A 27,137-nucleotide genomic window follows, 5' to 3' on the forward strand; every position below is an offset into this window, starting at 1 on the left:
TCTTCTCTCAGCATTTCAGCATTTTACCCACTTGACCTTCACCAAGCATCCTTTGCTCTACACAGTTACCTCAGCCTGTGACCCTCATCCTCCAGACTCTTGTGAAGCAAACACCCATGGGTGTGCAGCTCTCATAGTTAGCCAGGCTAAAGGGGAAGGCAGCAAATCCTTCATGAACTCTACAGCTCCTAAGGCCTAGGAAAATGTCTATACCGGGGCTAAACTCATGCTGACCTGTAAGACTACATTTTTCCTTTAAACAGAAGGATGTGTGGTGGTGTGGCACAGGCCTTTGATCCTAACACTTGGGAGGCAGAGGCAGACAGATTTCTGAATTCCAGGCCAGCTTCCTCTACAGAGCTAATTCCAGGTCAGCTACACAAAAAACAACACTGTCTCCAAGAGTAAATCAAAAAGAGAAAGAAAGAAAGAAAGAAAGAAAGAAAGAAAGAAAGAAAGAAAGAAAGGAAGGATGGATTCATATTTTGTATACAATGAGATGCCTGCCTGTCTATACCTGAACCACCATGTTAACTATAACTCTTGTCACATCTGTATTAATTCAAATACTGAAGGCCAAATGGTTAAATCTTAATGACTATACAATTGGGGGGTGGTGCTGAAGAGATGGTTGGTTTAGTGGCTAAGAGCAGAAGACCAAGGTTCAGTTCCCAGTGTCCACATGGTGGCTCCTATTAACCTGTAATTGCAATTCTAGGGAATCAGTCTGGACTTCACGGGCACCACACATACCACATGGTGCACAAGCATTTATTAGGTGAAGCACTCAGGCCCATAAAAATAAGTAAATAAAATATATGGTTAACAGACACTGTGATTCAGGAAGTTCTTAGTGACTTTGGTTATCATTTCTCTCTCCCAGAGACCTGTCTTCCTCATGCTCAGCCTCCCTGGCTTCTAGGACATTTCCTAGCTCTGTGGAGCATGAAGTACTCAACACCATAAGCCAAGCATTGCAAAGCCATCTGCACCTTCACTGCTACACCTTCTCCATGGCTGTGTCTAAAGGGAGAGACTTGGAATCCCACAGATGCAAGGACAAACCTGTTGGGCTATATGAGCCCAGCCACCCAATAGTCAGATCTACTCCTGTCCCTGGCTATGGCATGAGGCTCTTAAGACAAATTAATCTGAAGGATCTCAACAGCTATGCTGTTAGACCTCTCATTGCTCTGCCCAACCTACAAGCTCCTTTACTGGCTCAAATTCACACCCGAACTCCTCTCCTGCCTCAGCCACCATCAGCTCTTCTACTCCTCTCCACCTGTGCTCTGAAGAATCCACACTAAGGTGGATGTTAACCTCTCCATGGACCTCCAGACGTATGCTTGTGATTACTCTTCATTGGCTGTTTTGTATAGGTGGGCGGGTTCTTCTAGTCTCATGCAGAACACTGCTCACACATTTTGGAACTTACAACACCCTCTTGATTGAGAATCCTGACTAATGACTGACTGAACCTTCCATGCCTGAAGTCACCCTCTGTCTCCCAGTCCAAGATGAGAATCCCCACCCTAACCCCATAGTGTCCAGTTTCATCTCAGAAGCTAGGCTCTGTACTACCCAATATCATTTGGATCTTGGCCTCTAATTCTCTGTTAAATCGTTCCTCTCTTCTTTAAAACAAATTCATTTTGTTGTTTGTTTTTTGAGACAAGGTTTCTCTGTTTGGCCCTGGCTATTCTGACATGCTCTCTGTAGATCAGACTTGTCAGGAAGCCAGATATCTGCCTGCCTCGGCCTCTTAAGCACTGGGATTACTGGATTGTGCCAGCATGTTTAATTAAAAATTAATTAGTGGCAGTGCATGTTGGCACATGCCTTTAATTCCGTCCGTTGGGAGGCAGAGGCATTGTGAGTTCCAGGACAGCCAGGGCTATAAATTAACACCTTGTCTCAAAGAAAACAAGCCAAAAATGAAACAAAAATGTTGCAATATGGTCTTAGGAATGTAACTGAGTCTGTTCTTGAACTCTGAATCCTCCCACTTTCACTCAGGTGCTAATCAGCAGGCTTCTGTCTTGACTTTCACTGAGCACTCAGGGCTGCCAGGACTGTTACCTCTCCCAGTGTAACTCCTGACTCTGTCATCCCCATCATCACAAAACTCCTGCTAAGAATTAAGGAAACCTGAATTCTAAGGAACAGTCGGAGCTCCAGTATTTCCAAAGCTCACTCTAATACAGATGGATCCTATGCTACAGTAAAATGGTCACAGCTGGAGGTCTTAATTCCAGGACTTGGGACAGAGGGGTTGGAGGATTTTGAATTCAAGGTTATTTTTCTGTTACATTGTTGCTCAAAGCGAGTTGGGCTGCTACAAGATACCCTGTCTCAAAACTATACCAAACACACCTAAAATGAAACAGAGGAGTTTGAGTGGGCACAGATGGGAAAGCTCGGCACTTTATGGCTAAGCCACCTGCTGCCAGCACCAAAGTCCATGCACAGCCCCAATTCTGAGCTGTGTCTGGGACCCCACTTAGGAGCACGCACCAAAGTAGCTCAGATCCAGGGCTTTTGGTCTAAGAGGAATTCAGGCAGTCACACTTTGGATGCCAGTTCTCCAGCTCAACTGCCTGTCAGCCCAGGATCTGGTCTTAGTCATGGCTTGGCATCCCTAAATTCCTCCCAGCTGTGCTCTGAACTCACCCTGTGCCCCGTTCTGATGAATCTGCCATTCTCCATGGGAGTAGCCTCAAGAAGTCCCTCACATCTGAAGCACCACTCTGAGTGCACTAAATACTGCAGGGGAGGGGCGTGGCCAGCAGAGCACCCACCCCTTTCAGCTGTAGAACATTTAGCTCTAGAGTGAGCACTGCTGTGCATTGTGGAACTTAAGCAGTATCCCAGTCTTGGCCTGGGAAGACCCATTGACACCCACACTTTCTGGGGTGACATTGTCTCCTGAGGATAAAGTCAGGTCAGGAGCAGCAACTGATGTTCACGAGAGACAAACTTTCTTCACCACCTGCCCATGCTGGCCCTAGGATCTGGGCTTTTTGGGTGACATGAGTGCTGAGCCCCCCAGGTAGATGGGTTTTCAGGGGTCAGGTGGTTATTGTCACCAAAGGTATCCACAAGGATAAGTCATACTGTACTAATTCCCATATTAGATCCCTTCTCACGGGTCACAGAGGCCGTGCTGGGTCCTAAATGTGGACCCAGGTTCCTGCGCACTTTTGAGGAGACTGGTCAGGGCGCAGGCTTCAGGACATTTTGTTTGAATTATTTTGGGGGATTTTATTTTTACTGTTGGGGACAAACCTAGGGCTGCCATGTGCTGGGAAAAGGCTTTGCCACAGCTGTAGATCATCCCTAATTATAAACTCCTAAATTCTCCCAATCCTGGAACTTTATAGGTCCCTCACATGATGCAACCTTTGGGGGATTCCTCACATAGAATCATGGGGTGGAATGCATCCCAAAGAGAGACAGTGGGAAATGTTCCCTAGTGTCTCCCTGTGGCTGTGGTGATGAGAGTGCTGACCAGTAGATGGCAGGGCCCATGTGAAACCCTTTTGTTTTCTACTTGAGTGGAATATTCACCATGCCTTTTTTTTTTTTCCTGAAACACAGGTTGCCCTGGAACTTACAGTCTTCCATCACTCTGACTCAGTTTCCCATGACTAGGATCACTGGCTTAAATTACTATGCCCATCTTTCTTTTTTTGTATTTATAAATCTTCTAAAAGCCAGAAGGATCTAGCATTTAAAATTTTGCGGTCCAAGGCATTTCCAACAGGGGATTCTTGACCTAGGAGTATCCAGACCAGTTTTTATTGTGTGGGTACTTCATTCCCATAACAGCTTATGCTTGACAAAGAGTTCCAAGGTTTGATGTCACTGGGCATCAGGCGGTGTCCCAAATAGCAGCACTGACTCAGGTTGTAATTTAGGCTGGAGAAACTTACTAGGACCCTGGTAATCCTAGCACCCTGGAGCCTCACATGTCCTTAGTCTGATCTATTGATGAATCAACTGCTCTTGAGGGTGGATTGGAATTCTAGTCACTGTGAGGCAGGAGCATTAGTATCCTACAGCCACTCTGGGCTCCATAGGAAGACCCTGTTTCAATAGTAAAAGGGGTCACTTGTGAGTTCTTACTGTCTTCCCTGAGGCCTTCCTGCTGGAGTTAGAATAGCTGTCTCACCAAGTTGAAGTAGAGGGCAGAATGTTGGTGCCTTCTATAATGAGGACGAGTGACAGATAGTCTATGGAAATTCTAGTAAGATCTACAGGTATTTATGTCCTGTGCATGGGAATTGCTGGCTTCCCTGTGTCCTTTGCCTTTAATTTGCAGTCCATGGGGCACCTGGGAATGTCCCAAAACCAGGCTGCACACAGGGCTTGTCCCATGATTCTCACTTGCACCCAGTGCCTGCCTGATTGTCATAAGTCTGACAGAGCCACTGTATGCTCTCCTGACACCTGCAGAGAGCACTATATGGGACCCTACTATCCCGACATTGCCCATCAGTGTCTAGAATGTCTCTATATGGCACTGAGATGGTCTAAGCTGCTTCCCGCCTATATGCTGCATCAGAATCTGACCATTCCTAATTTACTCCTCTCACACCCACACTAGAAGCCCTGTACCCACACTAGCCCCAGCTGGCCTGTTGCCTACTAACATCTCATGGACTCTGCCCCAATCCCCTGCCCTGCCCTGCCCTGCCCTGCCCTGCCCTGCTCCAATGCACTGCCCCAATGCCCTGCCCTGCCCCGCCCCAATGCCCTGCCCAATGCCCTGCCCTGCTTGCCCCAATGCCCTGCTGTGCCCTGCCCCAAACCCCTGCCCTGCCCCAAACCCCTGCCCTGCCCCAATACCCTGCCCCAGTGCTCTGCCCTCCCCTGCCCTGCCACAATCCCCTGCCCTACCCTGCCCTGCCCCAATCCCTTGCCCTGCCCTGCCCTGCCCTGCCCTCACTCAGCTGACATTGTGGACATCTCAAGAAAGTCAGTGGACAATGGCTGACACACTTGTCTGAAGACTGGAAATGTTTCTCGATCTTGGAGAGGAAAGAAGGACCCTCCACCTACACTTTCCTCTAAGGAAGTTTATTCAGGTGAGGGATGACAGGGACTGTTTTGTCTCATGTCACACATGTCAGTAGAAAGTATCCTAGGTATTGGATGGCGCTGTTAGCATTAACAGAACAAAGCCCATAGTGTTGGGAAGGATAATACATTATGAGTAGGATTAGAAAACCCCAAGCCTCTTCCAGGTCCTAAGAGGGCAAAAAATAGCACCAAACATAGCATTAATGTGATAGGTTGGTTAAATCTAGTTACTAGGTTCTAGTGTGATACCTATGACCCTTTTTGTGTCATGGTCAGCTTATAATGACTAGAGGACCTAAGCTTGAGAGTCACCAATGCCTCTCCCTTGCTTCTCCAGCTGCTGAGCATTGAAAAGCCCTAATGAGACAGCATCTGTTTGCAGACATACTGGATTATTCTTCTTCACTTTATCACTCTGAGTCACCTCCACTCTCAGTAAGTCAGTTTAATTCCATAAATTGGAAATGAGTCCCGTGGAACATATACTTTCTCAATACAATCACAGATTTCCATGTAAAAGGTGAAACATGAACTGTCCCACCTAAGCTCTGGGCTTGCACAGACGTGCTATGCAAAAGAAACATGTGGTCACAGCTGCAGTCTGCATTCACTATGGATGCTCTTGAGGTCCTCCCTGACCTGCATAGATTAAGATAATTATCTTGCTTTCTATCAAAAGAATTCATTATGCCAAGTTGGCCTGTAGAAGGAGGCTAGTCTCTTCAGTATTTTATCAGATGTGCTTAATGTATATAATCATCGATAGTAAGTGAAAGATCTGTTTGGAATTGAAACTGAGTGATGCTGGAGGGTGATCCTGAATGCACAATGAGCAGTGGAGGCACCAGAGCCCGGTGTGGATGCCTAGCAGGCTGCCACATTGAGCAGGCACCGCTCAACCACCTGTACATACACATCTCCTGAGATCTCTCTCCTTAATGGGAGATGATGGCGTCCATCTAGTATAGCACATGCCCTGGAAGGACAAAAGCCACCTGCAGGAGCTGTGGTGATGACTCCCAGGTTAGAGCATCTGCTGCTCTCTCAGAAGAACCACATGGTCCCTAACAATCATCTACAATGGGGAATGCTATTCCCTCTTTTGGATCATGAGGGAAATGCACTGAGGAGTGGCCCAGACATACATTTGAAAAAAAAAGATCCATTGAGTTACATGATAAAAATAAATATAATCAGCAACAATAAAAAACACAGCATATGAATGATCAAGTGAAACAGCACCTATAAAAACCTATTTCCCAAAATGACGTTAATGGTCATTATCTTTGTGGTTTAATACTAATGCTGTATTGTAAGAAAAACTGAGGCACATGGTTCTCAATTAGGATTATTCTATATTCCTTTGTGAAAGTTGTCATTTTTTCTGCAGCTCTACAGGCATGAGTGTGTGTTACTCAATATCTGGTGCACACAGTCAATAAGGAATGTGTGTTGTAGACTGATATAGTTAGGATGAGAAGAATACATGACAGCATGGATACAGTATGTCAGTGATTACATCATAAAGTGTGTGTCCATAAAAAAAGTCACATTATCCACACAAAAGACACTATCACCCTGTGTACCCCTTGGTGGCTTTGAATTCCCTATTTACCCATGCTGCCTGGTCCATGCAAAGATCCATATCCAGCTGTCAGTTCTAAGTCTACAGGAGGGGAAAGGACCCTTGAATAAGATGGTCTTAAGAGTCAAGAGTTTCAAATCAATTTTTATTCATAAGGAGTACAATTTACAAAAAACAGGAATAAAATGAATACCTAAAATGGTATAAAATGAAAAACAGTAACAAGAATATATAACTATGAAATAACAAAAAGAAAACTTCAATGAAAATCATAACCAAAAACATTTCTTAACAGCATTTTCTTAATGAACATTTAGAAACACAGTTGTAGTGCTGTTTCTCCTCTAGGACGTGAGATGTCAAGGCAGTCCCCTCAGTTGTCTCTCAAATGGTGTTGTCGGTATGAGAGAGGAGAAAGACCTCAACCAGACAGGCTGGCATACGGATACATAAATGTAGGGTCTCTATACATTGAGGAAATTATCTGAGAAGAAGAATATTCACCCACAAAAAGTCTTTGACTGTGAGGATTGTCGTCACAGGGAACTCCTGAGAGAGAAACTCATTCTTCAGGGGGCTGTCTTCCTGGGATCCGTCCTATTCCATGTCTCCTGCAGTTCCTGAGACCTGGGAGAAGAAGGCAGCTATTAAGACACGGATGTGGTGGGGACACGCATACCAGCTGTCAAGTTGCTGCCTTCACTCATGTGATATGTTATTCCTCTGTCACCATTTCTGGATTGCAGTTTCAAAAAGGGCAGAGAAGTATAATTGCCCATAATTCAGTTTCTGAAGAGTGGTTAACATCCCAGAATACTTGTGCATAGACAGAGCAATGAATAACTCTATCACATGAGGTGGGTGACTGACTGGAGGTGGGGAGATTAGAAAGATGATAGGGGAAGCAAAGATGTATCCAATAGGCAAATGGTATCAGACATTGTTAATCTGACTCAGCTGCTTGTTCCTACCACATTTTGCTGGGTCTGGAGGTTGCTGGTCTTCTCCTGTTCGTCTTCATCATTCGGGTTCAACTCAAACAAATATCGCTGTAACTCCTTGCACTCCTGCTTCAATGTGACCAACTTCTTCTTCATACATGCCTGGTCCATCAGGAGCCGGCTGTGCAGGTTGCTGGAAACACACTCTGCATAGTAAGATCCTGAAGCCTCTTCCTCCCATTCCAACTGCCAAATCCCACAAACTCCACCAGGACCCAGATTCCCATAAAGACTTCGTAGAATACATCTCCATACATGTAAGGCTGCTGCACAAACAGCAAACGGCCAATCCAGGGAAGAATAAATTGTTTCTGTGACCCAAGCACCAATAAGAGTCCATGTCTCTCCAAAAGAACAAGGGATCTACAACTATCCATGAAAGCCCAATGCATCGGGGCAACATCAATTAGTAGGCAGTAAACAACCACAAGAGGACAGTAGAACCAAGGGAGGTCATGCTAACCATGTGGTCCACACATTCAGCTTTGTTAAACCTGGTATGACCCCAGAGGCCCAGGTCGGCCTAATAACACTCTGATGCCTGAATCAGTATAGATCTATCCAGAGCCTTCTAAAGATGCATAGACACTGTGGTGAGAAGTCACAGTCTCTTATGGAACTGAAACTGAGTCCAAAAGACCCACGGCACAGTGATATTTAAACAGCAGAAGACATGGACCCAGAGCTGCAGGCTCTCCAGTCCAGAACAAAGAGAGGCAGCAATGGATATTCCACAAGTGATGGGCCCTTCTGACCAGTACTTACCGATAGAAGTTAATCTCCTTCTTGAGCTCCTGAAATTTCTCACGATGTTCAATGTTCTTTGTGTCTAAGTTGTGCAGTAATGACATGACCTGTTTCTCCTTTATCTTCAAGTTTTCATAAAATGGATTTGGCCTGAAGTACGGGCTGGCCCCAGGAAGATAGAACCCAATGAACATCGAGGTTTAGGATTATATGAACTCAGGCTGCGTCCTGTACTACCCCAGCTCTGGAAGGACACTTTCTGAATTCTACATATTTGGATCTTCTTCAGCTTCAGAAACTTGGAATTGTGTGCCCAGGACAACAGAAGCTAAGCACCCAGATAAAGGGTCCCCTGGCTCACTTTTTTCAATCAGGAGGGCTGGATCTGCATTCAAACCTGTTATTCTGTCAAGAGCCTAGGCCACAGAGCTTACCCAACCACACACACACACACACACACACACACACACACACACACACTTCCAGAAACCTCTGATTTCATTTTTCCTGTTTTGACAAGTGGAATGCTACAAGCCGAATAACTAATATTCTAGAGGCAGACAGTACACATAATTCTGGAGATGAGACCAGATATTGCCACAAACTTATAATCTGCCCAAGGCATACAAATGTATAGACAAATGTGACCACACAGGCAAAGAACTGTGCTGTTGAAAGTGGGGCTTCCAAAATAAAGCACTCACACCTCCATGAAACTATTATACAGGTAAATCCTGAGGTCAAAAAACAGACCCCTAAATTCCAAGGGTGGAGGGACACAGAAACATATAAAAGTTGTGCATATGCATGCAGACCTGTGCACACACAGACACACAAACTGGGACACACCCACAAGAAAAGAAAATTAAACAGACTCAGAGAATGAGAAAGAGAGACAAATATGGAAAGAGCACAATGAGAATCAGTAGAAATGTATGCACCATTACTGTCTCGGAATTTAAGGCACAGAGACAAGAAGGAACAGGCCTGAGCCTTAGGACTTCTAGTTAAGCATTGATATGAACACTGTGTGACCTGTCACCTAAGGGTGCTGCCAGGAGATGATAGCGTTCAGTCACCTTCCTAGCAAGTACAAACACTCTCCATAAACTCACAGCACCTAGAACCTTGCAAAGCTACCACCTGTCAAGGGCTTTCCAATTGTACACTGGGAACTCATGCCCAAGTGACTTTATCCCTGAAATCTTCACTCAGATCACAAGTTCAGATTTTCAACAGGTGGAATCAGAGGGTCCATTTCCAAACTCACTCCTCAGTAAGGGTCAGGTTCTGCATCTCCTCTCTATGGGAGATGAGGTTTAGAACAAGGTCGTTTTCTTGGAGCAATGCATACCTCTTGCTCATGGATCCACCTGTCACATAAAGGAGGCGATCTGTCAGCTCATTTCTCTCCTTGGTAGTTAGCTCCAGTTCTCTATTCAGCCTCTCCTCTTCCTCATTGGCCTGCACCTTGTTTTGGACATTTTCAGGGGATGACGTCTGTCTGCAGGCCTCTGTAAGTAGAAGAACACAAGTGAACCCACATGGGGCGAATGCATAGAGCATACACAGACCACAGTGAGGTCCAAACAGGAGAACATGCTTGGAAGCCAGTGTCACTGCAAGGAGTTTGGTCTATGTGTAAGAGGCATCCTAAGTGGATCACAGTTCCCCCACTACTATATAGAGACCAAGAGATGTAAGCAGCCAGGTGTTCCCTATGCCCGCCCACACAGGCTTACAAGTACCAGAGAGATGCCTTCGCCAGGATTATTATCAGGAACGCAGACTACAACCTGGTTTCAGGACCCTCACCCCTCTGGTTTCAGATGTCAGATCATCAATTCAGCATCCACAATGACTTGATCGATCAGGGATACTCACATATCCTACACTGTTACTCTAGTCCAATAACTTTGCATTAAAAAGTCATGTAGGGGGAGGACATGGTCAACAGACTTATTAATTCCCCCTATTGAAATGACAAATGCCCCAGTAGTGCCAATAGGTTACAGGTTCTTTCTCTACCTGCTCTATATAGTTTGGCTACTGTAGAAAAATATCTGCCACACAGAACCTCTAATAAATGAAGGTAAGATTGGCCCCGTCAGCCAGAGGTAGTCAGAGGAGTTCTAATAATATAAGGTCATGGCCAGGAGCACAGTTCTCTCCCTCTTACTACTGTCAGATAGACACTGAATTTAAAGAAGCAATGAAAGTGAAGTACATTGATGCCCTGTTTAATTTAGAAAAGTTATACCATCCATGGCTCCTGATTGTGTTATTATATCAATTTAACACACCGAATGCACTGTAAAAATAAAGACTAGAAGTTCACCCAATAATAGCATAGGCATTGCCATATCCTCCATGTGGTTATGGAGAAACTAATGATGTGAAAACCTTGACTTTCAGGAATTGTGATAATCATGGGATTCAATATCTGTGGAGATGTTCCAGTGGTTGTGGCACATTACTAAAAAGGCCAGCAGAAGACCCCCACACACACCCCTGACAGGAAGCTCAACATACACTGCCCAGAACTTACTCCACATTCCCCATGTCCTGTGTCCATCATTACCTTTAGGTTTCGTTTGCTTCACTCTAGACTCTTCTCTATCAACATCAACTCTCCCAAAGCGCCTACAAAGACGGGCAAACATGTCTGTGGATATATCCTTTGGACACTAAGAGAAAAAGCAGGGAATTGGTTGTCACAACGATACTGGTGACATCACAGGGATTCCTAGGTCTCTCTAGGAGACAATAGAATGTCCACGAAGGGACTGCTGATGTCACGGAGAACAGACTTTGCCTCCTTGCTAATGTTCTCCCTGTACTGAGCAAAAGCTGATGTGCCCTTTTGAGGAGACTTCCCTGTGGCATAGCCACTGAGCACCACATGCTTCCAAAGCCAAATTTGGCTCTAGGCTTGATTGGAAAAACCTAAGTCATTGCTATGTATCTAAATGAGTGCTTCCTCCCCAATCCCTGCACAGAAATGTTTCATCCTACCTCAAATTCTCCTCAGTCAGCAATATTACCCATTAAAGATTACTGAGAAATCACACCAGTTCCTATAAGTAGCCAAAGACGTCTCCTGTCTCATCATGTGCAGGTGCATGAAATCACACGCAGAAATAGCCTGTAGGGTAGGTTGCGATGTGGGTGTGTGTTATAGGTACAACCTGAAGCTTTGTGCTTAACATTTGACAGTTGCCACCAGATTCCTTAGGAGAAAGAATTGCATTCATTATGGTCCTGGCAACAATGTGGTGATCTGTTAGCAGAGGAAACTGAAACATTGGATTCACCAGTGAATGCACCCTCAGGCTGAGTGTGGGGCTCTCCTCTTTGCACTTAAGTTGCCAAAGCAGGATTGCTTACAGGCTTCTCTAAGCTATAATGTGTGATTTCATCTGAAAAATAAAATAGTCAGCAGATGTGTGTGTGTGTGTGGGGGGGGGGGTGCAGCCAAAGGAGTAGGACAAGCTTAGAGACATAACTCAGTGGACAGAATAAGAAACAAGCATCTTCACTTCTGTTTCATGGATCACCCCACAAAACACAAAAGCATCTATCGTACTAAAAAAAAAAAACCAAATTATTTTTTTGAATGCATACACTAAAGTATTAGTAGCAAAGCTCAAATTTTGGGGGCAGATCCATGACTTGAACTATCTTCCGGACAACATATAAAGCAATAAATAAATAAATAAATAAATAAGAAAAATACAGAAAAAATACAAAAACACAAAAAGCACGAGCCTCTCATGTGAAGTTACAGAAGAGTGATCCAGTGGTCACTTCTGACCAGGCCATTTTAGCTGTGACGGTGCATAGTGACTCTTAATTTGATGGGTCCTACATAAAGCTTTGTGCAATATTGTCATTTTAACAAACCTCATCCAGAATATACATAACGACACAGGATATGATCACAATGTCCTTGCTGTGTATCAAGTTATTTTTCTGTGTCCTTGATTGTCAGGCATATTACAGCAAAATCTGAGATGGCTGGTAGACTTGGAAGAAAGTGGATATGAAAGATCCCCATTTATATATCAGTACAGCCATTTCTTAAGAATGAGAATCTTTTAAGCTGGCCCTCGCTTAGACCCTTGACATTAGACAATAGAGCAGAAAGTACAGAAAGCACATTCCCACCCACTCTCTAGGAAGCTGCCTGACCATAAGAACAGAGGGTATAGAACATATTTACTGCAGGGCAATTACAAGACAGGAAACATCTCTGGGAAGCTGACTGACCACTATAGAAGTGAGATATCCTTGGTACTGAATGCAGCTGTGCTATAGGCTGACATCGCTATAGCCTTGTCCTGGGAACTCCAGAAGAGAAACACCTGCCAAGACAGATATCCTTGGTCCTTGTCCTGGGAACCCCAGGATAAGAAAACATATATCAAGTCAGACGTCCTTCATACTGAAATAGCTGCATTGATGTGGTTACGGCCTTATCCCAGGAATTCCAGGACGAGAAACATCTGCCTAGATATCCTTGGCACCGAAATAGCTGAGCTAATGAAACTGTGTAATCTTAACTGACTATTTAAGCTGTACATTTCTGTTGTTTGAGCCTCCTCACATCCCTCCTGCGTGAGGACTGTGTCAAGCCCCAGTGCATTGGTATCCCAAAGTAAACCTCTTGTTTTTACATCAAGACTGAGTCCTGTGTGTTCATGGGGTGGTGATTGTCCTCAGGACTGGTGTGAGAGTCTCCTCTGTCTGAGGGTCTTTCAGATAAAGCTATAGTTGTGGGTTACACACCTCAGCTCTCATTGGCTAATGCTGTCCTCACAGTCCTTGGAGGCCCCTTTGTAAGACTACCTGTTGGAAAGTGGAAGCAGCTTTATTTGAGCTCAAAGTGAACCTGACGAGCAACGTAGAGAACAAGATGGGGTAATTGAGAACCTGTCTAAAACCAGCACAGAAACCCACCCTCCATTCAAAGCATCATCTACCAATTCTTGAATTTTTACCATTCTCTGCCAACCAGTCTTTCATTCAGGAAAGGTAGAAAAGAACTGGAAATGATCTTTGTATTCTAAGGACCTTGATCTGTCTTTCCTTAGGTCAACGTTAAGAACAAATGAAATGGGTATCACCATCTGAATAACTTACTATTACCTACTCAGCATTTCTAGCCTAATACTGTGCCTATGGCAATCTCAAGCTTCCCCGAGTGTTGCTGCCCCAGCAAGAAGAATGAAGAACTGAGGTCAAACCCCAGTGAACCTTTCAAGGGGTTAGAAGAAAGCCATCAGAGATACTGAACTTCTTTGTCCTTAGATTAAATCAAGATGATACAACATGAATAGATTGTGCTATTCAACCTTACATCTTCCACACAACCCCACCTATCTGTGTTCATTGCTTGGCAGAATTCATGCCCCACCATCCTAGATATTTCTTGATTCATTGCTGCCAAGGGCCAGGTTTCCTGAGTTTTGTTTTTTATAGAATTGGGTGTAGTCAATCATAGTTGCCCTCTGTAAGAAATGACAAATATCTATAATAACTGACCACACTGTACTTGTGTATACAAGTACAGTAGTGGAAAATTCAGCATAACTGAGGAGTGGGAAATCACCACTGTGTCCTGGCCTTTCTCTGCCCATATCACAGCTCACAGGCAGCTGGGGCAAACCTTGAGTTCCTCTGTAGAAACAGAGTGAGGATGAATGGACACTGAGCAGGCAGAGCAACACAGCTGATGCAACTCAGTTCCAGCAACAAACACATTATTTGTTTCCCATCTTAACAGCTTGTTTTGAGGACTTGTCCCCACACCTAGCTTAAACACAGCAATTTTCATACATGCCAGTCTGCTATTTCTTATTGTTGCTGTAATATGCCTCCACATCATAGATTTCAAAAAAGAAAGATAATAAACCTGACAGTGAGAAGGGTGATGCTTGTCAACATCTAGTGCGTTGGCGGCCCAGGTACGGTCACAAATAACCAGGACACAGGGGATGCAGAGCAAAGGCAGATGCAACTGCATGCAGCTGCAAGTTTATTAACCCTTATATAGGCATGAATATGAATTACCTCACTTTCCCTTTTGGCAAGATATAATAAGATCGTTATTCCCATGATACCAGGAACAACCGAGGCAAGACTAGGCAAAGAAGTAAGACTAAGCAAAGCCTTCTTCTTAAAATATCTGTATAGCAAATCACCCCTCTTCCTAGTATCACAATATCCTTGTCATAACCCAGAGAGCATGAGAGCCGCTTCCACAAAATAGGACATAGTTCAACATAGTGTGAGGTAAAGTGAGGAAAACATTTTCTTCTCAAGGGCAGCATTCCAGCCCCTGCTTGCATCTCTCAGCCGTCTTTCCTTGATCCTGTCTGGGAAGTGTATCTCAATGACTCCACAATTTCTTTCTTTGTTCTTTTGTTTTAAAAGTAACACTGTCTATAACACAGCTAAATGTCCTCGAAGGGGTTTAATCATGCAAAAAGAAAGCAATATAATATATAATATAGGCAACCTTTAATGAGTGTATCTATTTTCTTAGGGGTATTTTTCAGATATCTTCCCAGATCTGGATTTAACTTTGGTAATTGTTATCTGTCTAGAAAATCAACAATATCAAATAAATATTTCTGTTTTCTGGCGTAAAGTCCTCGGGAGTAAGAACTAATGATTTTGGAATTTGCTCCGTGTCTGTTGTTATGTCCCTCATTTCATTTCTGATTTTTAATTCATGTATTGTCTCTCTTGTGCATTGTTAGTTTGAGGAAGGGGTTGTCTCTCTTGTGGATCATCTCAAAAAAAAAAAAAAAGAGGAAGAAAAGACAGCTCTTGCTTTCCTTGACTTTGTATTTTTCTCTTTGTTTCTAAAGGCTTGATTTCAACCCTGAGTTTATTGCCCTTCATCAGATCCTACCAGACTCTCTATGGGATGAGGCTTTGCCTCACTTGGTAACAGCAGCATGGAATAAATGAAGCTTCTGCTGATCTCTGTTGTGGTGTTGCACATCACAATCTCACCGAAAACCATGCATAGCCTGGTTTTAGGCTCTATAAAAGCGGCCCACTATTTCAGTGTTCCCTGCAAGGTGCCATGGAACGGTAGTAACATAATTCTGCAGGCACATCGACAGGTTTCTCCACGGTCTTCTGGGTCATTTGATAATAATTTATAGTGAGTTCATGGATGAACACACATACACACACACACACACACACACACACACACAAACACACACTTTACTGACATGGTGCATATTCTTTGCACACCAAAAATAAAGTGAGCATTACTGAAAATGCACCAATAATGGAATTGATGGAGGGAGCTGTGGGGAAGCTGGGGCTTAGAGTTACTTAAAAGACCCGATGCAGATTCTCCTTCTATTGGAGGAGAAACTTGATAGACAATGTGGTTCTTTATTTTCTTTCTCTAGAGCACACAGGACTAGGGTGGTAGCTAGGGCTTTGAGTGTGTTTGGCAAGTACTGTAGCACTGAATTAAATCCTAGGGCTGGAACCCTATTAATCGTCTACAACAATTACAGGGCAGGCTGGATGACGATACTCAGCTGACAATGTGGACATCTCAAGACAGTCACTGGACAATGGCTGACACACTTGTCTGAAGACTGGAAATGTTTCTCGATCTTGGAGAGGAAAGAAGGACCCTCCCACTACACTGTCCTCTAAGGATGTTTATTCAGGTGAGGGATGACAGGGACTGTTTTGTCTCATGTCACACATGTCAGTAGAAAATATCCTAGGTATTTGATGCCGCTGTTAGCATTAACAGAACAAAGCCCATAGTGTTGGGAAGGATAATAAATTATGAGTAGGATTAGAAAACCCCAAGCCTCTTCCAGGTTCTAGGAGAGCAAAAAAAAATACCATGAAATACAGCATTAATGTGATAGTTTGGTTAAATCTAGTTACTAGTTTCTATTGTGATACCTATTGTCAGTGTCTGCGCCGACAGTGTGTGAATATCGGGTGTAGGTTTGTGGGGTTGAAAGAAAACACGTACACGGGTCACCCCTTTTTAGCGAGTGCCACCAAGGCTTTACTGAGATCTCCTTATATACCAGAGGCAAAAGCTGTGGAAAAACAACAAGGCAGGTGAAAATCCCCAACCAGGAAAATAGGACAAGTCTGTGTGGTGAAAGTTCCAGCCCAATCAGGGGCATAAACAGCTTCTTAAAAACAAGAAGCAGGAAAGCTCAGTGGGGAGGAAGGGTGCCATGGAAAATCCCAGCCCCAAATCAGGGGCTAAGAGCAGCTGTCAAAGGTGTAAACAATTTCTTGCTATAGCAGGCTGAAAGGCTCAGCGAGGGGGGAGGGAAACACCATGGTAGGGCCCAACAGGAGTCTTCACTGGTGGCTCTAATGTTTCACTTTCCTATGCCAACTGGCCTCCACACTGTTTCTAGCCCCATAATGATTTCAAGTCTTCCTCATAAGGAATTTTGTGGCAACCGTTGAATGCTAAGCACAAGGCTTCATGAGTGTTCCCCTAACACACACCCATGTTGCAACCTTCCATGCAGGCTATTTCTTGATGTGATTTCAAGCACCTGTACATAATAAGACAGGAGAACATTTTGACTGCATATTCAAACTGGTATTATTTCTCAGGAATTTTTAATGGCTAATATTGGTGAAGGAGGATAATTTGAGTTAGGATGAGACATTTTTGGGCAGGATTTGGAAGGAAACATTCATTTAGATGCATAGGAATTACTAAGGTTTTTATAATCAAGCCTTGAGGAAAATTTGGCTTTGGAAGCAGGAGGTGCTCAGTGGCACTGCCCCGGGAAAGTCTCCTGGAAAGGGCACCTCTGCTTATGCTCAGTACAGGGAGAACATTAGCAGGAGGCAAAGTCTGCTCCCCATGACATCTGCTGTCCCTTCTTTGACATTCTATTGTCTCCTAGAGAGTTCTTGGCGTCCTCTGCTATGTCACCAATGTTGTAGTGACAACCAGTGCCCTAGTTTCTCTCAGTCCGAGTCTGGCAGATACACCCTAAGACATGTTTTCCAGTCTTAGAAGTGTTTTGGGAGGGGGGATGTCGATTGTGGAGAGACTAGGGTGAAGGAGTCTGACCTTTCGTCTCAAAGAAATGATGGACAAAGAAAGTGGTTCTGGGAAATGTGGAGTAAGTTCTGGGCAGTGTCTTTTGAGCTTTCTGTGGAGGCGGGGGGGGGAGGGATAGTGGGGGTCCTGCAAGCTTAAGCTGACCTTTCTAGCAATTGGCCACAACAACTGGAGCATCTGCAAAGGAATTGAAATTCCATGAATATCACAATTCCTGAAAGTTATGGATTTCAGAACATTAATTTTCCCATCCCCAAAGAAAGGATATGGTAAGGCCAATGCTACTCTTCTGTGAACTTCTGGCCTTTACTTTTAAAGTTGATTTGTGGCTTGTTTTTTGTTTGTTTATTTATTTATTTAGTGGGTAATATTATTTATTGCCAAAGTCAAACATCTGGGTTACATCCTGGGACCCAAATGACAGAAGGAGAGAAATGGCTCCTGAAAGTTGTTTGGTCATGTGCTGCACACACACACACACACACACACTCACACACACAGACACACACACACACACTCACACACACACATTCACACACACACACTCACACACATACACACTCACATTCACACTCACACTCACATACACACAGACACACACATACACTCACACACACACACACTAATACACACACACATTCACACACACACACTCATACTCATACTCACACTCACACTCATACACACACAAACTTTAAAACAAAAGTAATTTTTCTTACAGTCTGATATAATTGGTTCTAATAAAAAGACAGCCTGAGTGTAGTTACTATGTAATTAAATAGTACTCATGCTCTCAGGCAAAGAGTTTAAAGTTTATAGGTACCTAATAAACTAGCATTGGGACATATGAAGAACATTTAAATGTTCAGCTGAAATACAACGAATAGCTAATTTAATTTGTTAAAAGTGAAAGCATTCATAATTCTGAAGGTTTTTATACTAGTTTTATTATACATATAACTATGAAACAGAAAACATACATATTTGATCAATGAAATGAGGAAGATTGATTTAATGAACAGAAACATGGATGGTACTTCAAAATTTCCGTGATTACATATTATCTATTTTATTCCCTCCACAATGGCAAGAAACGGACATTATTATTTATGCAACATTACAAATACTTAAACCGAGAAAATATTAATTGTTTGGCCTGCTTTTCTGAGCTTCCTTAAAGATATAGTTAATTGACAGAGCTGTGGTTTAAAATTAGGGTACATATTCTTCTGTTTTGAATGTGTGCCTTTTCTTTCTATTTTTTTCTCCATCTTTATTAAATTGGGTATTTCTTATTTACATTTCAATTGTTATTACCTTTCTGGGTTTCCAGGCAAACATCCCCCTAACCCCCCTCCCCTTCTCTATGGGTGTTCCCCTCCTCAATCCTCCTCCCATTACCACCCTCCCCCCAACAATCCCTTTCACTGGGGGTTCAGTCTTGGCAGGACCAAGGGCTTCCCTTTTATTTCTAGTGGGTGCTGCTCTCCCTGCTCCGTGGGAAGTGGATGGGGGGAAGGCCCGGGCCTGAGGTGAGTTGGAACTGGGGTAGAAAGGCATAGGGCCTCCTAGGTGAGAATGTCAAACCGCCACTGCTGCTGCAGCCACCATGGAGAAGCCCTTGTTCCTGTTGCAGGGAGGAGAGTCTGGTGCCCACAAGATGGCTGAAGGGGAGCTGAGAGCAGACAGCTTCATCACCCGCCTGCTGGACGTATGAGGATATCGTCCGGGAAAAATTGTGCAGATGACTGAAGCAGAAGTCCGAGGGCTGTGTATCACGTCTCGTGAAATCTTTCTTAGCCAGCCAACAGCTGTGAACACAGGTTTCTTTTGGAGAGCAGGCCTGTGCAGGCCCAGAACCTAGGTGGGACAGTTCAAGCTACCCTTTTTCCATGGCCAATCTCAGATCATATTCAGAAAGTATTTCTTGGGCTAAAGAGATGGCTTAGTGGTTAAGAGTACTGACAGCTCTTCCAGAGTTCCTGAGTTCAAATCCCAGCAACCACATGGTGGCTCACAACCATCTGTAACGAGATATGATGCCCTCTTCTGGTGTGTCTGAAGACAGTCACGGTGTACTTGTATATAATAAATAAATAAATAAATAAATAAATAAATAAATCTTTAAAAAATAGAGTATTTCTTCCAGGTGATGGATTTCCAATTTATGGAATTGAACTAACTTACTGATGGTGGAAGTGACACAGAGAGTTAAAGTACAGAAGGAATAATCCAGAATGTCCACCAACAGTTGCTGTCACACCAGGACTTTTAAAATCTCAGCTGCTAGAGAAGCAATGTAGTCTTTGGTCATTCTGAAGCTTAGGTCTTCTAGTCATTATACGCTGACCATGACACAAAAAGAGTCATCTATATCAAAATAGAGAAAGTAACTAGATTCACACCACACTATCACATTACTACTGTATTTGAGGTTCTCAGTTAATATCTAAGAACCTGGAAGAGGCCTGGGTCTTGCTACACATACTCATAATTTATGTCCCCATTGTCAGCTGAGAGTCTTCATACAGCCTGCTCTGTAATTTTGTAGAAGATTAATAGTGTTCTAGTGAGCACAATGTGATTAGGAAGTCGGGGGATCCCAGGAGCCTCTCTGACTTCTAGCACTCCATGCACTGTCAGATGCAGCCAGAAGACAAGGGGCTGTCGGTTCCAGGACTCTCCACATCCCTGCTGGGGTGCCATGCCCAGCCTGGAGAGTGAGGGTCGGTCCTGCTGTCCCCAGTCCCTCATGCCCAGAGCCTATCCACTGGCTGGCTGGGCTTGGCTTTCCTGTGCCTGGCCCTCCTTTGCCCATCCCTGCCCTGCCTTGCCCTGCCCTGTTGACTCTCACTACTTAGGCCAAAGAATTTGAGATTTGGGCTCCCTGGCCCTGCACTCAGAGCCTCTGGGAAGCAAGGAGACCCAAAGGGACAGACCCCAGGCCTGGCCCTGGACTCCTGCATCTCCCCCTACCCAGAGGTGTATTCCACAGTTCTCCACTCCAAGTTTAGTTTCAGGGACCCCAGCAGGTGGCGTTCTTTGCTGAGCCTCACATGTGAGCCTGGGATAGTGGTGGGATGTAAAGTGCTGGAAGTCTTTCAGAAAATTCAGGCTTTTCTCAAACTCTCTGACCATCCAGTGCCCTCCCTGGTTCACCCACCCTGTGGAAGGTGGGAATCCACTTTTCGATGTCCTGTGTGACTTTCCCTGCATAGTGAGCTCTCCTGCAGGAGATGCTTTCACATGCTTCTTTAAAAGCACCTGTTCCTCAGACTTAGATCAGCTGTGAAAACAGGCTTCTTCAAGTCAGTGTGCGAGCTCCCCCTCCCAGCTCAGAGCTGCAACACCATAGGATCCTCCAGCCCCAGTGCTGGGTGAGTCCCCCAAAGGACTTAGAGCAAAGTGCCCCTTCTGAGAAGTGACTTAGAACAGAAAGTCCAGAAGTGACAGTCAACCCCCAAGTGCTTCTTCCAGGAGAAAGCAACCAGCTGTCCCTTTGAAACAGTGTAGGCTCCCACATGACCCAGTTCTGTGATTGGAGAAGATTTTCTGGTACTTTGTTGCCCAGTCACAGTGGGGATACATTCTTGATCCATGCTCATTCCTACAAGAAAAGGTCCTCCTCCCCACCCAGGCCTTGAGGTGAACCCAGGTACTTAAAGATCAACGGACCAGAGAGAACAGAATGCAGTCCAGGGGAGAGGAGAGGCCAGAATGATCTTAAAGCAGAGAAAAGCCCCATATCGGCCATCTAACAACTTTAGGGTTTGTGCATATTGTGTACTTCAGAACCTTAAGGTCACATTTTCTGATAACACTTTTAGGAGAAGCAGAAGTCTACTGTGGGTGGGATTGTCCCAGGCAGGTAGGGGATCTGACTCTGCAGGCCTGGCCACCCTCTGTGTTCTCCTGAAAATAATTGTTGGTCAGCTGTCAATCTGAAGTGAGAATTTTTTTTAAATTTATTTAATACTTAATAATAATTCTTTGGTTTCCGGGCAAACATCCCCTCCCCCCTCCCCTTCCTTATGGGTGTTCCCCTCCCAACCCTCCCCCCATTGCCACCCTCCCCCCAACAGTCTAGTTCACTGGGGGTTCAGTCTTAGCAGGACCCAGGGCTTCCCCTTCCACTGGTGCTCTTACTAGGATATTCATTGCTACCTATGAGGTCAGAGTCCAGGGTCAGTCCATGTATAGTCTTTAGGTAGTGGCTTAGTCCCTGGAAGCTCTGGTTGCTTGGCGTTGTTGTACATATGGGGTCTCGAGCCCCTTCAAGCTCTTCCAGTTCTTTCTCTGATTCCTTCAACGGGGGTCCTATTCTCAGTTCAGTGGTTTGCTGCTGGCATTCGCCTCTGTATTTGTTGTATTCTGGCTGTGTCTCTCAGGAGCGATCTACATCCGGCTCCTGTCAGTCTGCACTTCTTTGCTTCATCCATCTTGTCTAATTGGGTGGCTGTATATGTATGGGCTACATGTGGGGCAGGCTCTGAATGGGTGTTCCTTCAGTCTCTGTTTTAATCTTTGCCTCTCTCTTCCCTGCCAAGGGTATTCTTGTTCCCCTTTTAGAGAAGGAGTGAAGCATTCACATTTTGATCATCCGTCTTGAGTTTCATTTGTTCTAGGCATCTAGGGTAATTCAAGCATTTGGGCTAATAGCCACTTATCAGTGAGTGCATACCATGTATGTCTTTCTGTGATTGGGTTACCTCACTCAGGATGATATTTTCCAGTTCCAGTGAGAATTGTTTTTTGTCAACTCAAACGGATGATATTTCAAGTCTCACACACTATGTGACTTTACACACAGGGGACTTGAACTTACTTCTAGAGAAGTGACTATGGGCCGTCAGAGGGAAACCATTCTTGACTTTAGCATTCTGTCTGTATAACAGTCTACAGGGACTGGCTTCCTGGACAGACATGTTCAAGCAGACTCACATTGTTATGGGGAAAACCTGAGGCAAGAAATGTCCTGGGGACAGTGATTTCAGATTGTGCCTTTAGCCGGGAATCTCTGTTGTCATTAAGGCCTGCTAAATCATGTAACTAGTTCAGGGCATCTCTGCTCTAACAACTGTTCCGGGTTCTCCTGAGAAGAAGGCCTTACTTTAAAAGTATTTCACAGAGCAATGTTTCTCAACCTGTGGGTCGAGACCCCTTCCCAGGCCCTTATTTTATGATACTTTGCCTATCAGATATGTTGCATATTATGACTTACAAGAACAGCAATATTAGTTACAAAGTCGCAATGAAATAATTTTGTGATGGGGGTCACCACAGCATGAAGATCTGTATTAAAGGGTTACATCATTAGGAGGGATTTGAACCACTGCCATAGAAGCTGACAGATGGGAACAGACTCCTCATGTGAGTAGAGACCCACAGCAAGTGATACTGTGTCCTACCCTAGAACCCAGAGGCAGAATCTATCCCAGGAGTCTGTGGGTCACCTTGTCTTAAATTCTCCCAGGGTCAAGAATAGCATTGATCATCTCAGCAGAGTCAGCTTGCACAGCCACATCAGGCCCATGGCTTCCCTTTACAGAGAAGGATGTGGGTCTGAGTGACAGTCAGTGAGACTGAGGGGACCCTGACACTCATTTGCTTTGAGCTGTGGTTTCTTCACCTGTAAAATGGGGGTGTTTCTGCTGAATTGGGTTGTTGTGGAGATTAACAGAACATACAACCTGCTCAGTGTCTGCCTGGCATGGACCCTGCTGGTTAAATGGAAGTTGTCGGAGGTGATGCATTTAAAAGAAGAATCTCTAGCCCCATAGTGTTAGATCCCGGGTTGTGGGGAGCGGGTGTGGCGGCAATCCCAAGATGGCGCCCGGGACTGCTGCCAAGTCTTATGACTAGCACCTGACTTCCTCATACATCCAAAAGTAAGCCACGCCCATCGTGAGAGCTGCGCAGGCGCACCATGACACAAGATCAGGCCATTTGGCGTGGACCTATGAACTGAGACTATGTAGACTGGACTGATGGGGCGTGGTTACTGGTTTTTTAGTAGGGAGTGTCCTTGGGGGTAGGAGACTGCTGCTTGCATGCAGAAAGAAAGGTTCCTGAATAAACTGCTTTGAGAAGAACTTCGTGGTGTCTCTCCTATCTGCAGGACGGAGACGGAGACGACACCGGTGCCATACAGGTATTGTAAGCATTTTGTGACTCTATGACCACCACAGATTAAAACCGAAGGCTCTTGTTTTAAATTAAAAAAAAGAATCAAGTATAAATTACTAATATGAAAAAATCATAGTCAGAATTGAGGTAATTCCTGTGAAGACATTTAGTTTTTCATTATTTTCTCCTTGAGGACTTCTCAAGTGTCTTTCCAAAATGTGATGGCCACACAAATGGTTCCCAGCGGGTGTGATCTCTCTGTCCATGGGCCTTCCCAAAAGCTGCAGAGCCAATGTGTTGTTTTACAACACAAAATTCCAGACATTAAGTTTACCAATGAAGTCTCAGGAATCAGATGCTGAAGTCAAGTAAAGCTCCCAACTATCCTTCCTAATTCACTGACCTCTCAGAAGAAAAGCATTCTTGTTCCCTCTGCACACTTTCTTAAAAATCCTTCAATTCAAAGACTTTCCATTGCATTAGTCATCTTCATTTCCTTTCAAGATATGACTTGATCTTCTCTGGACCTAAGTGCACGTTTTACCTTTGCAATGAAGGTGTGTAGTAGGTGAGTCATATGGTAATAAAGTCCATGTTTGCAGTAAACAAACAACTTTTTCTTTAAATGTCTGTGCCATGGCAATGCTATACCACACACTAGTTTTTCACTAAATAATACATTCATAGAGATCACCGTGTGATCTAATATTTTGTAACATAACTTAGTAATGTTCTCTCTATTATAGAAATCAAGTTCTCACATGTGTATTCTGGTCTTTTTCTGTCATATCTGAGTACATCATCATGGGAATCCCAAGGAACATCAAACCTGGGCTTTTGAAACTGTTGCATGTGGCCAACTGGGAATCAAAACCACCCAGGAGACTACTGATACTTGACACACATCAATTCCCCTCCCTATTTTCATATAGTTTATGGGAAGAGGTCACCATTGCTGACCATGTCTCATTATCCAACGTGCTACTAAATAGAACAGTTGGGGTAAAGGAGGTCACCCACAAAGCATAAACACCCATCTCAGATAAACATGTATGGTTCATTGAATCTAAACATCAATGAATTTCAGGACACAATTAAATGTCGAAACCTAAGGATAATAGATAGTGAAGAGAATTAAGATTTCTAGTTCATAGGTCCAGTAAACACCTTCAACAAATCATAGCAGAAAACTTCCATAAGGTAAAGAAAGAAAAGACCATAAAGGTACAACAAGCTTACAGAACATCAAATTAATTATACCAGAAAGAATTCCTCCATTCACACAATAATTAAAACACTAAATGCACAGATCAAAGAAAGAACATTTAAAGGGGTAAGGTATTGAAGAGCTAAATTTCAAAAATTCAGTCACAAACAAAGTGCTGACATGCCTGAGAGAATTTGAGATAGGGTTCACCGACCCGACTATCAGCCCCCAAGGACACTGGCCATCTGGAGCCACCCCCTCCCCTTCCTTCACTCCCTGAGGATGAGTCATCCCCCTGCTAAGTGAGATGAGTCACCCTACCCACATTGCTGAGATGCTAGATTACACGTATTCTTTGCTGATGTAACTCCGCACTAAAAGTAACTGTGCACCATTTGAATCAGCCAATCATGTGTAACCTCGAGAAATCCCCTGGCTTTCCCTATATAAACCCCTGCCTTTAGAGGCTCGAGGTCGGCTCCGTGAGATACGTGTCGGCCCGAGATCTTGTTAATAAAGCTACCTCTTGTTGTTACATCAAGATCGGCTATGCGTGTTTCCTGGGGCAAGCCATAAGGAGACTGGAGCAAGAGTCTCCCCAAATTTGGGGTTCTTTCAGTATAAACATCCAGTAACAAAAAAAATTCAGACGTATCTGAATTACACCAGACTTCTCAACAGAGACTCTAAAGGTCAGAAAATCTTGGGCAGATGTAATGCAGACCCAGGCTCCTATATCCAGCATAATCCTCAATCACCATAAATGGAGAAACCAAGATATTTCTTGTCAAAACAAATTTAATGAATAATTTTTTTTTTCCGGAGCTGAGGACCGAGCCCAGGGCCTTGAGCTTGCCAGGTAAGCATTCTACCACTGAGCTAAATCCCCAACCCTACAAAACCAAATATAAACAATACTTTTCTCTAAGAAAGCACAAAAGAGGATAATAGGAGGAAAACTCCAAGACAATAAACTAAACTATACCCAAGAAGAACCAAGAAATTAATCATCTCTCAATAATTTCAAAAAAGAGAAGCACACAAACATAATTTCACCTACAACCAGAAAAAGAAGAGAATGTAGCAATCATTGGCTTTAATATCTGACCAGATCCTCTTTCCCTAATCCCCAAGCTTCTAGGGGCCAAACTGCCAGCCAAAGTGTATGCAAGGATGCTCTATGGTTCAAGGTGAGGCCTATTGCCCCACCAAATGCAGATCCTAGAGGTGTGAGGTGGGGATGGATATGTGTGGGTGCAGGAGCACTGTCACATAGGCAAAGCTGAGCAGAAATGGAATGTAAGGTTTGATGAAGGGAGTGTGGAAAGTAGGACAATATTTGAAATGTAAATAAATAAAATAACTAATTAATAAAAAATAGCCAAAAATAAAATAACAAGTAAAAAGGTAAATGAAAATTAAACCAAACCAAACAAACAAACAAACAAAAAAAAACTCCTGTAGTGGATTGGCCTAATGCTGCTTGTATTTTAATGCTAATTTGTAGAACTCAAGACTGGTTAACCCCAAAGAAGCTGACCCTGCTCCCAGTTAACTGTGATTATAAAGAAGCCAACAGCCAACAGCTGCACAGCAGAGAGATGGGGGAGGTGAGCTTTGAGGGCTTTGCTAGAGAGGATCATGAGGAGGGAAGGAGGAGGAAGAAGCTGCCATAGTATAAAGGAAGAACATGTGTGATGGAGAGGAAGAGGACAGCAGCCATGGTTAAGGGAGAGGAGAGCCTGGTCCTGAGGGCTGTCCAAGGGGAACAAAAACAGTCAAGATGCTACACAGTCAGTAAGAGCAGCTCTCAGGCGAGCAGAGATCAGCAGAGACCCCAGACCAACAAGCTACTCAAGCATAACTCTATCCAAACTCCCTCTCAATATCCCGGGTCCTCCATGGGCCTGGCCTCAGCGTGTGTCCTGCGTCAGCACATGTGTCTGTCTCAGCTGACATCACTCTGCCCATCAGCCCGAGCCCAAGGAAACAGCGAGAAACCACACAGCCCACCAGAAGGGTTTTTGCTGTGGTTCTATGAAGTCCCAACAAATGCAGCTCAACTACAGAATGCAAGGCAGACCAATGCATGTGTGTCCTTAGTGCAGAACCCTTCATCACGTGTCCTTTCACATGCGTGCTTTAGCAGAACATCCTTTTACCTGCATCTGCCTCAGTGAAACATTCCTTCACACATCTGCCTTAGCCTTTCACCTGTGTCCACTTCAGGGAACCACTACTTCAGGTGTAGAATTTCTCTAGATTAGCAAACCGCATTCAGAACATTCAGAA

At 44.2% G+C, this 27,137-nt stretch overlaps 2 protein-coding genes across 2 annotated transcripts in view; one reads left to right on the forward strand and one right to left on the reverse strand.

The window, feature by feature from the left end:
* The window catches only part of LOC147999059 (disks large homolog 5-like), an 80,176-nt gene that overhangs the window by 15,055 nt on the left and 37,984 nt on the right, over positions 1-27,137 (forward strand). The window lies entirely within an intron of this gene.
* On the reverse strand, positions 6,804-11,101 carry LOC147999060 (disks large homolog 5-like). Its single transcript, XM_087595943.1, has 5 exons — positions 11,000-11,101; positions 9,773-9,932; positions 8,437-8,580; positions 7,642-7,804; positions 6,804-7,297 (listed from the first exon to the last, which is right to left on the reverse strand). The coding sequence occupies exons 1-5, from the start codon at positions 11,079-11,081 to the stop codon at positions 7,268-7,270; spliced, it is 579 nt and encodes a 192-aa protein (XP_087452069.1). The 5' UTR covers positions 11,082-11,101; the 3' UTR covers positions 6,804-7,267.

This window comes from Rattus norvegicus, chromosome 19 (assembly GCF_021556685.1).
Source record: "Rattus norvegicus strain SHRSP/BbbUtx chromosome 19, alternate assembly SHRSP_T2T, whole genome shotgun sequence".
Classification (NCBI taxonomy): domain Eukaryota; kingdom Metazoa; phylum Chordata; class Mammalia; order Rodentia; family Muridae; genus Rattus; species Rattus norvegicus.